The sequence below is a fragment of the Pseudophryne corroboree genome, chromosome 9, assembly GCF_028390025.1.
Source record: "Pseudophryne corroboree isolate aPseCor3 chromosome 9, aPseCor3.hap2, whole genome shotgun sequence".
Taxonomy (NCBI): Eukaryota; Metazoa; Chordata; class Amphibia; order Anura; family Myobatrachidae; genus Pseudophryne; species Pseudophryne corroboree.
Window position 1 is genome coordinate 155,513,274 of NC_086452.1, and position 12,796 is coordinate 155,526,069.

Below are 12,796 nucleotides of genomic sequence, written 5' to 3' on the forward strand. Positions count from 1 at the left end.
CTTGTGGCTTCTGCCATCGCCATCCTGCTTCTTGTGCCGCCCTGTCGATTTACATGGGCGACTGCCGTGATGTTGTCTGACTGGATCAGCACCGGCTGGTGCAGGAGCAGGGATCTTGCTTGACTTAGGGCATTGTAGATGGCCCTTAGTTCCAGAATATTTATGTGAAGGGAAGTCTCCTGACTCGACCATAGTCCTTGGAAGTTTCTTCCCTGTATGACTGCCCCCCAGCCTCGAAGGCTGGCATCCGTGGTCACCAGGACCCAGTACTGTATGCCGAACCTGCGGCCCTCTAGAAGATGGGCACTCTGCAGCCACCACAGTAGAGACACCCTGGTTCTTGGAGACAGGGTTATTAGGCGATGCATCTGAAGATGCGATCCGGACCACTGGTCCAACAGGTCCCACTGAAAGATTCTGGCATGGAACCTGCCGAAGGGAATTGCTTCGTAAGAAGCCACCATCTTTCCCAGGACCCGTGTGCAGCAATGCACTGATACCTGTTTTGGTTTCAGGAGGTCTCTGACTAGAGATGACAACTCCCTGGCTTTCTCCTCCGGGAGAAACACTTTCTTCTGGACTGTATCCAGAATCATACCCAGGAACAGTAGCCGTGTCGTCGGAACCAGCTGTAACTTTGGGATATTCAGAATCCAGCCGTGCTGGTGCAGCACCTCCTGAGATAGTGCTACTCCCACCAACAACTGTTCCTTGGACCTCGCTTTTATTAGGAGATCGTCCAAGTACGGGATAATTAAAACTCCCTTTTTTCGAAGGAGTATCATCATTTCCGCCATAACCTTGGTAAATACCCTCGGTGCCGTGGACAGGCCAAACGGCAGCGTCTGGAATTGGTAATGGCAATCCTGTACCACAAATCTGAGGTACTCCTGGTGAGGATGGTAAATGGGGACATGCAAGTAAGCATCCTTGATGTCCAGGGATACCATGTAATCCCCCTCGTCCAGGCTTGCAATAACCGCCCTGAGCGATTCCATCTTGAACTTGAATTTTTTTATGTACGTGTTCAAGGATTTTAAATTTAAAATGGGTCTCACCGAACCGTCCGGTTTCGGTACCACAAATAGTGTTTAATAATAACCCCGGCCTTGTTGAAGTAGGGGTACCTTGATTATCACCTGCTGGGAATACAGCTTGTGAATTGCCGCTAGCACCGCCTCCCTGTCTGAGGGAGCAATCGGCAAGGCAGATTTTAGGAACCGGTGGGGTGGGGACGCCTCGAATTCCAGTTTGTACCACTGAGATACTATTTGCAGGATCCAGGGATCCACCTGTGAGCGAGCCCACTGATCGCTGAAATTCTTGAGGCGACCCCCCACCGTACCTGGCTCCGCCTGTGGAGCCCCACCGTCATGCGGCGGACTTGGAAGAAGAAGCGGGGGAGGACTTTTGCTCCTGGGAACCTGCTGTTTGTTGCAGCCTTTTTCCCCTACCTCTGGACAGAAAGGACCCGCCTTTTCCACGCCTGTTTTTCTGGGTCCGAAAGGACTGAACCTGATAAAACGGCGCCTTCTTAGGCTGTGAGGGGACATGGGGTAAAAATGCTGACTTCCCAGACGTTGCTGTGGAAACTAGGTCCGAGAGACCATCCCCAAATAATTCCTCACCCTTATATGGCAACACTTCCATGTGCTTTTTAGAATCTGCATCTCCTGTCCACTGGCGAGTCCATAAGCCTCTCCTAGCAGAAATGGACAATGCACTTACTTTAGATGCCAGTCGGCAGATTTCCCTCTGTGCATCTCTCATATATAAGACTGAGTCTTTTATATGGTCTATGGTTAACAGGATCGTGTCTCTGTCTAATGTGTCAATATTTTCTGACAGTTTATCTGACCACGCAGCGGCAGCACTGCACATCCAAGCGGACACAATAGCTGGCCTAAGTATAATGCCTGAGTGTGTATATACAGACTTCAGGATCGCCTCCTGCTTTCTATCAGCAGGTTCCTTGAGGGCGGCCATATCCGGAGACGGTAGTGCCACCTTATTAGACAAACGTGTGTTTTATTAGGGAAAGCCCACGCTTCTTCACACACTTCATTTAATTCATCTGATGGGGGAAAAACTACGGGTAGTTTTTTCTCCCCAAACATAATACCCTTTTTAGTGGTACCTGTAGTTATATCAGAAATGTGTAACACCTCTTTCATTGCCTCAATCATGCAGTGAATGGCCTTAGTGGGCATCAGGTTAGACTCATCGTCGTCGACACTGGTGTCAGTATCAGTGTCGACCTCTGGGTCTGCTTGCGGTAGCGGGCGTTTTAGAGCCCCTGACGACCCATGCGACGCCTGGGCAGGCACGAGCTGAGAAGTCGGCTGTCCCACATTTGGCATGTCGTCAATTTTCTTATGTAAGGAGTCTATACGTGCACTCATTACTTTCCATAAGCTCATCCACTCAGGTGTCTGCCCCGCAGGGGGTGACATCCCTTCTAAAGGCATCTGCTCGGCCTCCACATCATTATCCTCATCAAACATGTCGACACAGCCGTACCGACACACCGCACACACACAAGGAATGCTCCGAATGAGGACAGGACCCACAAAAGCCCTTTGGGGGGACAGAGTGAGAGTATGCCAGCACACACCAGAGCGCTATATAATGCAGGGACTAACTGAGTTATGTCCCCTATAGCTGCTTTTCTATATATTATATACTGCGCCTAAATTTAGTGCCCCCCCTCTCTATTTTTACCCTGTTCTGTAGTGTAGACTGCAGGGGAGAGCCAGGGAGCTTCCTTCCAGCGGATCTGTGAAGGAGAAATGGCGCCAGTGTGCTGTGAGAGATAGCTCCGCCCCTTTTCCGCGGACTATTCTCCCGCTTTTTTCCATATTCTGGCAGGGGTATTTTCCACATATATAGCCTCTGGGACTATATATTGTGGAATTTTTTGCCAGCCAAGGTGTTATTATTGCTTCTCAGGGCGCCCCCCCCCCAGCGCCCTGCACCCTCAGTGACCGGAGTATGAAGTGTGTATGAGGAGCAATGGCGCACAGCTGCAGTGCTGTGCGCTACCTTGGTGAAGACTGATGTCTTCTGCCGCCGTTTTTCCGGACCTCTTCTTGCTTCTGGCTCTGTAAGGGGGACGGCGGCGCGGCTCCGGGACCGAACACCAAGGACTGGGCCTGCGGTCGATCCCTCTGGAGCTAATGGTGTCCAGTAGCCTAAGAAGCCCAATCCGGCTGCAAGCAGGCGAGTTCGCTTCTTCTCCCCTTAGTCCCTCGCTGCAGTGAGCCTGTTGCCAGCAGGTCTCACTGAAAATAAAAAACCTAAATCTATACTTTCTTTCTAAGGGCTCAGGAGAGCCCCTAGTGTGCATCCAACCTCGGCCGGGCACAAAGTCTAACTGAGGCTTGGAGGAGGATCATAGTGGGAGGAGCCAGTGCACACCAGGTAGTCATAAATCTTTCTAGAGTGCCCAGCCTCCTTCGGAGCCCGCTATTCCCCATGGTCCTTACGGAGTTCCCAGCATCCACTAGGACGTCAGAGAAACATAGATTTTAGTAATGCTTCTATCTTCCTATCGGTAGTGTCTTTTAAGGTCACAGACTGTACCGACGGAATAACCGTAGCTTTTGCCAGATGTGAAATAGGAGCGTCTACCTTTGGGGCCGTCTCCCACAATTTTGTATCTTCCTCCGTAAAAGGATATAGAAATTTTTACTTTTTAGGCGCCTGAAAACGAGAATCCGGTTTAAGCCAGGGTTCTTTTAAAATATCCGCAAAGTGAGAATAAGAAGGGAAGGCAGTAACCTGTCTCTTCTGTCGTTTGAAAAAGGGGGAAGGAGTTTCCTCCACCGCCGCGTCCTGAATATTAAGAGTCTGACGAATGGCTTCTATTAACAATCTAACACCTGAACTAGTAGAAGGTTCCTCATCTTCCCAAGCCGAAACTTCATCCCATTCAGGATCTACCTCCCCCTCCTCCAAAGGAGATGACAAAGTCCGCCTCCTCTCCTGGAAACGCTATAGCGGGTAACGGCTGCGATCGCTTAGTAGCAGTCGAACTGCTGGCAGCATTTACAAACTTATTTAAGGACTGAGTTAAATCAGTGAGACACTTGCCCATATTTTGGGCCCATAAAGGCTCCACCTGAGTCCGATCAGATTCAGTCTCTCTAGACTGACGCAAATCTGAAATGGCATCCACCATGTTCTTAACCCATGGGGGCATCGGCTGATCTGTGGAACCTCCCTGCTGATCTGTCACTGATGCACCAGAGCATGAAGTACATAGGGTACCTGCGTCAGTACTACCTTTAGCTAGCTTTGAGCCACACTGAGAGCAGGAAAAAAAAACTACTGAGGCCGTTTTGCCCTTTGTAGGTTTGTCCGGTTTACTAGTCATTTTTCTTATTCTGAAATTGTGTACTAAAGAAAAGTATCATAAAATTCTGACTAGTGATCTGTGTCCCAATAGGGCTGACTGTAATCCCCCCCTTGGATTAGCCCCCTCTATACTTGCGGTTTGTAAATAATTTCTCCCCCTGGAAGGCTCCTTGCTCTGCACAGCGTCCCCCTGCTTCAGCTAGGGAAGGTGGCGTCATGTAAAGTGGCGCGCGCGCGGGCAGAGCACGGCGGGAAGCCGTCCCTGCGCTCCCGCTGTCACCACGCGTCAGACCGGAAGTTCGGGCCGCCGCGAGTCGCTAAGCACAGCGGCTGTCGCGGCGGCTTCTATGTCCGGGATCTCCGTCCGTCCCCACAACCCCTCAGACACTCTCACTGCGGGTGTAGGGGACAGGTCTCCGGTACAGCTCCAGCTGGCTGGCGTGCGTGCGCCGGGGGGGGGGGGGGGTTGGGGGGGTAAAACTAATAAATAAAATAAATAAGAAAATAAGTTAGGGAAAGCCCAATACTGTCAGTGACAGATTGTGGCTGTCCAGTACCTTGATCTGCCGCTTTTTAGTGAATAAAAAGGCCCCAGTGACCAAGGTATGGTGGCCCTTTTCGACAGCATCCTTGCTCCATTTATACCCGTCACCTGTAAACAGGGACTAGGTATCTTGTAAATAGTAAATAAAATAAAAGAAAAAATCTAGGAGAAATAAAAACTGTGTCTGTACTCCACAGGCACAAAACTAAAACGGAGTGATGGCTGAGCAGGAAGGAGATGGGAGGGGTTAGAGGGGGGAGGAGTCAGCTTTAGATAGATTCTGTGCCAAACTCCACTACCACACACCTCTAACCCACAAGTAACGGCGCAGCGTCCCCCAGATGGATGACAGAGAAAACATTATAGTAAGTCTATAAAAATAAAGTAATGAAAACTTGAGGCTGCCGCACCAAGCAAAAAACTGATCTGACTGAGTCAGTGGGCGGGACTATATAGTGGAGGCCCCAATGCATCCTGGGAGGCCAGAAAGCTTGTGACCGTGTTGGTGCCATTTTCGCTGTCGCTCGACAATATCCCAATGTTATCCTGTGGATAATCCTGTGGACCCAGCCAGAGGAATACTAATTACCGGCAGCTGGGATGCCGGCTGTCAAAATACCGACAGCGGCATCCCATCCGCCAGTATGCCGGCAGCGGGAAGAACGCTTGAAAGACCCTTGTAGGCTCGCTGTGCTCGTCACGCTGCGGGCACGGTGGCTCGCTGCGCTTAGCACAGGTTTTATTCTCCCTGTATGGGTGTCTTGGACACCCATACAGCCTGGCTTGCCGGTATTCCAGCAGCGGCATTTCACCGCCTGTCGAGATTCTGGCGTCGGCATTGTGACCGCCGGGATCCCGACAGGAGGTCTCCTGATTTCAGTTCAAAGTGTAGTCATCATTTATATGGTAAAGTAAAAAGACAAAAAAATTAACTGTAAAATATAATACTTTACTTACTTTTGGACTTAGTGATCTACTCTAAAACCTGAAAATCCTTTGTGATCTACCAAGTAGGCACAAAAAGGGGGAGTGGTGTGTCAAAAGGGGCATGGTCTCATGGTAAGGGGTGTGGGTACTGTCACAGGGGGGGGGGGGGGGGGGGACGGACACTGTCCCACAGAATAAACCCCAAACACAGTGTCCTCCAAAGGGAAAAAAAGAAAACCTAAATTGCCCCAACCCCCCACATAGAGTCTGACCTGTCAGAGAGGAGCTCTCAGCCCCTCCCTGCCTTCAACCGTGGGCGGCACTGGCAATCCAGCGCAGCATCAGTGCAGACTCCAAAGCACTGTGCGGGCAGCTGCATTTGCCGCCAGTCTTGATCAGTCTAGGGTCACATAGAGCTAGGGACCCCCAATATATACAGAGGGGCCTTGACGTGGCTTGGGGGCTTATACATACACTTGTGCAGATATATGTAACCAAGATCTCTGAATTCTAAGATATTGTGTGGGATTTGAATCTGGTTACTGCTGTTATTCAGGGTGCTTGGGGAAACTAAACGTGTTTTTTTTTCCTGCTTAGAGAAACCCCTCCCTTTCAAGCACCTGAATGATATCATGTCTGTACCCCCTAAAGTTGGCTCAGCCCCCCCCCCCCCCCCCCTTAATCTGGCTCTCTGGCACGCGCACAATGGAGCTTGTTACTTGCGACAGCCACAGTCAATAAGAATCAGCCTGCTTCTTATTGGCTGTAGCTGTCACAGTGACAGCCAACACACACAGTCGTGGCTTCAGTTCAGCGCAGTTAGCCAATAAAAATCAGCCTGATTCTTATTGGCTGCTGTTGGCTGTCCACTGCGATTAACGTTTTGGCTACCCATTGGCTAGAACATATATCTTAATTTCATGATATAGTCCCAGTTATAGGTTTCAGGCAGCACATACCTGATCCATTTCAGTTATTACTAACTGTTTTTTCTCCATCTCTTTTTGCAATTGATTTATATATTGATCTTTTTGAAGTAATCCAAAATCTTTTTCACGAAGCTGATCTCTTGTTTCTTGTAGTTTTTCATCAAGGGATGAAATCTGTAAAATGTCAGTAAAAATGTTGGCATTTAAATAGGAGTTAGTGATTATTCATACATTATTGATATACAAGATAATGGAATATTGAAAAGCAGCTGCACTAGGGCTTAGCTTGCTGGCTATGGAGCCTGGTCTGGGACACTGAGAGGACACCTTTATAATAAGTCATCTGATTATGGGAACAAAATGTATTAAAAAAAACCCCAAAACCCTTTAATACATACTACCAGCTTTATAGTGCTGACATTGTGGTCTATGGGCTCGATTAATGTTTGTATGGAATGAAGCGGCTGTGAAAAATCTAATTAAAATTGAAAAAGAAGCAGCAGGAGGTGTCTGCAGGGAATAGATGCATCCTGTTATCATTACTAAAAGGGTGCTAATCTGCACAGGATATAATATAGTATTGTTTAATCTTATAGTTTTACAAAACCAACATTAAGCCTCAATAACAATTGGTTCAGCAATGAGTTGGTGGTGCTCTCAGAAGATAGTTAAATGAACTATGAAACAGAAATATGACCTTCTATAAGAAAAGAAGGCCAAAAGCAACTGTGTGTCTTTTCCAGGGCACACTTGAAAAGATAATAATATGAAAAAATTAATTAATTAAAATTACAATTTTATTGGTATACACTTAAAAAAGAAGGAAGCAGACACTATATGTATATTGATAAAAGCACAAATGCTATAATCCTAGGCGATAATGTATTATTATTTGTTCACCCACACTCTAGCAGTAGTCCGTCATTTCCAGACACAATTTTCAGTATAGTCAGCATTTGTATTATGCAGAGCCAAAGTGAGCTAACGATTCCTACAACTAATCCCCATCAAAAGGGTAGACAAACTATTATGACGATTAAGGAATTGTATATTTTCGCCTACCAATACATTATCGCCTAGGATTATAGCATTTGTGCTTATATCAATATACATATAGTGTCTTCCTTCTTTTTTAAGTGTATACCAATAAAATTGTAATTTTAATTAAATATTTATTTCATATTATTATCATCATCATCTTTTCAAGTGTGCCCTGGAAAAGACACATAGTTGCTTTTGGTCTTTTTTTCTTATAGAAGGTCATATTTCTGCTCCTGTTATCATTAGCAAGGATCCGATTCGTGCGTCTGAGGACGCAGCCTCTGATTACCATTGCGACCATCGCCATTAATGATGGATACGGGTACTAGCCAGCATGCGTGAGCTGAAACTTACGCAGGCTGGTCGTAGGATTCGGACACCGGGGTTCAGAAAAGTGTGTGCCCAACACAGACCCTGGACCCATCACACGTTCAAAACCGGGACAACACCGCCTCATTTTAAAAAATGGATCCGCCCCCCCAAATGCAGCAGCGTGCCAATCAAGATGCGGCTGACAGGGGGCTGCAAGCGACATTGCAAGACTCGTTCTGCACATGTGTAGACCCCTAACAATGTATTTGTACACACACCATCAGGTTTGCATAGAAATATGAATCAGGCCCTATGTAAAGCAAGCTACACACTCACATACAGATTGGTTGCTTTTCTTTATAAAATTGCCTGAATATCATTTAGTGCAGAAATAAAATTAAGGGGCTGTATAGACGTCCTCTAACCCTCATTATTCCTAATCTCAGTAAAGTAATATGTTAAAACAATACACTTGATAAAAAGAAAAAAGATAAATCTATCTGTAACAACATATCAGCAAATTAAAATATTAAAATACCAATTAAAATCTAACAGATTTATATTAAGTAAAGTAAGTTTGGAAACATTCGTTTCCATTGCTCTTACATCAATTATTCTGAATTTGGAAGTTTGGAAACATTCGTTTCCATTGCTCTTACAATGATACACTGGTCATAAGCTACTATCATATGTGTATGTGATTAGCTTAAACTGTTGAGTTAGATTCCAATGACAATCCCCATGCTACACAACCAGGCATTTGCTGAAGGTTGCAACGATATACGATTGTGAACTAATCAAGTGCTGTAATGCAGGGACTCTCTACCTGTTTAATACGACCATCTGCTTCCAACTCTGATTTCTGTAAGGTGCTTTCCAGCTGAATAATTTTCTGCTCCATTTCTCCCTTACGTTCCCGAATACTCATGTCCAACTGTGTCAGCTACAAAAGCAGCAAAAAGTGAATTTCATGCAGAATATTGAAGCTGTGGAAAAGGTATAACATCTCCCAAGACCTATGTGGAGAACCTTTCAGCAGTACATTATTAAAGAAAGGCTTTACCCAGAGTCAGGGCCGGCTCCAGGCATGTTCGACTAGAGCGGCCGCGCGGGGCGCCACTCTTATAGGGCGCCGCACGCTGCGGCCGCCATATTTCTGCCTGGAGCCAGCCTTTAATCTGTGTGCCGTGTCCCACTCCCGGCCGCTTGTGTGCGCGCTATGCAGCGCCGGCGTCTGACGTTAGACGCCGTCGCCGCGCAGCATGCATAGCGCGCAAACAGTATCGTTCCTCCATCCGCGGCCCTCCCACCCGCCCGTGCCCACAGCAGTACTCCCACCCGCCCGTGCCCACAGCAGTACTCCCGGCTCCCAGCACCGCAGTGTCAGTGACAGGTAAGTTAAAATCTGTCTGGCACTGTGTGGGGTCGTTTATGTTTCTGGCACTGTGGGGGCATATCTGCACTGTGGGGGCATTATGTTTCTGGCACTGTGGGGGGCATACCTGCACTGTGGGGGCATTATGTTTCTGGCACTGTGGGGGCATATCTGCACTGTGGGGGCATTATGTTTCTGGCACTGTGGGGGCATATCTGCACTGTGGGGGCATTATGTTTCTGGCACTGTGGGGGCATACGCATATCTGCACTGTGGGGGCATTATGTTTCTGGCACTGTGGGGGCATATCTGCACTGTGGGGGCATTATGTTTCTGGCACTGTGGGGGCATACCTGCACTGTGGGGGCATTATGTTTCTGGCACTGTGGGGGCATATCTGCACTGTGGGGGCATTATGTTTCTGGCACTGTGGGGGCATACCTGCACTGTGGGGGCATTTATGTTTCTGGCACTGTGGGGGCATATCTGCACTGTGGGGGCATTTATGTTTCTGGCACTGGGGGCATTTATGTATCTGGCACTGTGGGGGCATATCTGCACTGTGGGGGCTTTTATGTTTTGTGGCACGGCGGGCATTTATTTATCTGGCACTGTGGGGGCATATATGTTTTGTGGCACTGGGGGCATTTATGTATCTGGCACTTATGTATCTGGCACTGTGGGGTCATTGATGCATCTGGCACTGTGGGGGCACTTATGTATCTGGCATTGTGTGGTCATTTATGTATCTGGCATTGTGGGGGCATTTATGTATCTGGCACTGGGGGCATATCTGCACTGTGTGGCCATTTATGTATCTGGCACTGCTGGGGGGCATGTCACGTGTAGCTGGCACTGCTGGGGGGTATGTCACGTGTAGCTGGCACTGCTGGGGGGCATGTCACGTGTAGCTGGCACTGCTGGGGGGCATATCATGTAGTGTATCTACTAGGTGTCTGTGGCTAGGCAATGTGTCTATCGTGCGCTGCCTGGCGCAAAGTGTCTATCGTGCTCTGCCTGGCGCAAAGTGTCTATCGTGCTCTGCCTGGCGCAAAGTGTCTATCGTGCTCTGCCTGGCGCAAAGTGTATAGGAGGTTCTACCTGGTGCAATGTGTACTGGCACTGCTGGGGGGTATGTCACGTGTAGCTGGCACTGCTGGGGGGCATGTCACGTGTAGCTGGCACTGCTGGGGGGCATATCATGTAGTGTATCTACTAGGTGTCTGTGGCTAGGCAATGTGTCTATCGTGCGCTGCCTGGCGCAAAGTGTCTATCGTGCTCTGCCTGGCGCAAAGTGTCTATCGTGCTCTGCCTGGCGCAAAGTGTCTATCGTGCTCTGCCTGGCGCAAAGTGTATAGGAGGTTCTACCTGGTGCAATGTGTACTGGCACTGCTGGGGGGTATGTCACGTGTAGCTGGCACTGCTGGGGGGCATGTCACGTGTAGCTGGCACTGCTGGGGGGCATATCATGTAGTGTATCTACTAGGTGTCTGTGGCTAGGCAATGTGTCTATCGTGCGCTGCCTGGCGCAAAGTGTCTATCGTGCGCTGCCTGGCGCAAAGTGTCTATCGTGCTCTGCCTGGCGCAAAGTGTCTATCGTGCTCTGCCTGGCGCAAAGTGTCTATCGTGCTCTGCCTGGCGCAAAGTGTCTATCGTGCTCTGCCTGGCGCAAAGTGTCTATCGTGCTCTGCCTGGCGCAAAGTGTCTAACGTGCTCTGCCTGGCGCAAAGTGTCTAACGTGCTCTGCCTGGCGCAAAGTGTATAGGAGGTTCTACCTGGTGCAATGTGTATTAGCTGCATTACTATGTGGTGTAATGCGAATTGCCACTATTCTGTGGTCATGCACCTTCCCCACGAAGCAACGCCCCTAATTTTTTGCTGCGCGCCTTCGGCGCGCACTGTCCCTGCTTCAGCATGTGGGTGGAGGAGCACCAAGCATTACAGTATGTACATCATTTTGCCCTCCTTACTTAAAAATGTGCCCTCCTTGTGATCAGCACCCTGCCCTAAAACGTGAACACTATCATGTGTAGCTGGCACTGCTGGGGGTCTATTGTGTGTAGCTGGCACTGCTGGGGGGGTATGTCATGTGTAGCTGGCACTGCTGCGGGGCATGTCATGTGTAGCTGGCACTGCTGCGGGGCATTTCATGTGTAGCTGGCACTGCTGCGGGGCATGTCATGTGTTGCTGGCACTGCTGCGGGGCATGTCATGTGTTGCTGGCACTGCTGCGGGGCATGTCATGTGTTGCTGGCACTGCTGCGGGGCATGTCATGTGTAGCTGGCACTACACTGGAGACATTGTGTGTAAGGAACACTACTGTGGCTGTTCTGCATAAGGCTGCTAATTGTGTGCATAGAGGGGGTGTGAAAAAATATATTTATTTATAGTTTAATAATATGAAGTTACGAGGCCACACCCACTTTCACAGGAGGCCACGCCCACTTTCCCCGAAGCGCGCGCGCATAGGGGTTGGGGGGCGCTTTTACATTTTCTCGCTCAGGGTGCTAGTAGGCCTGGAGCCGGCCCTGCCCAGAGTGACATGCCCCATCCCACGTGTCTGAAGAAATTATTTTATCTATTGCATAAATAAAAATAGGATTTTAATTACCTACCGGTAAATCCTTTTCTCTTAGTCCGTAGAGGATGCTGGGGTCCACATTAGTACCATGGGGTATAGACGGGTCCACTAGGAGCCATTGGCACTTTAAGAGTTTGAGAGTGTGGTCTGGCTCCTCCCTCTATGCCCCTCCTACCAGACTCAGTCTAGAAACTGTGCCCGAGGTAACGGATATCTTCGAGAGAAGGATTTTGCACAGAGTGGCGAGATTCACACCAGCTCACACATACAAGGCAAACCGAGCTAACTAGCTTGAAACATCAGCAACGGCTGAACAATATTACTTACCAAGTAACAAAACAGTACTTAACCAGGAACTAAGCAGTACTGAACCAAGTAACCACTGCAGGATCACGAAGCGCTGGGCGGGCGCCCAGCATCCTCTACGGACTACCAGAGAAGGATTTACCGGTAGGTATTTAAAATAGGATTTTAATACCGACCGGTAAATCCTTTTCTCTTAGTCCGTAGAGGATGCTGGGGATGCTTCAAGAACCATGGGGTATAGACGGGATCCGCAGGAGACATAGGCACTTTAAGACTTTAAATGGGTGTGAACTGGCTCCTCCCTCTATGCCCCTCCTCCAGACTCCAGTTATAGGAACTGTGCCCAGGGAGAGGGACATTTCGAGGAAAAGGATTTATTTAATTTTTAAAACTAAGGGTGAGATGCATACCAGCTCACACCACC

General features: G+C 48.6%; 1 protein-coding gene across 2 annotated transcripts in view; it reads right to left on the minus strand.

Moving 5' to 3' along the window:
* Positions 1-12,796, minus strand: part of CCDC18 (coiled-coil domain containing 18) — a 434,514-nt gene that overhangs the window by 65,863 nt on the left and 355,855 nt on the right. For both annotated transcript variants that reach the window (XM_063939870.1, XM_063939871.1), the window contains exons 23-24: positions 8,936-9,052; positions 6,787-6,930 (exon numbers count right to left, since the gene is read on the minus strand). In XM_063939870.1, coding sequence (XP_063795940.1) covers positions 6,787-6,930; positions 8,936-9,052 — 261 coding nt within the window. The remainder of the gene's footprint in view (positions 1-6,786; positions 6,931-8,935; positions 9,053-12,796) is intronic.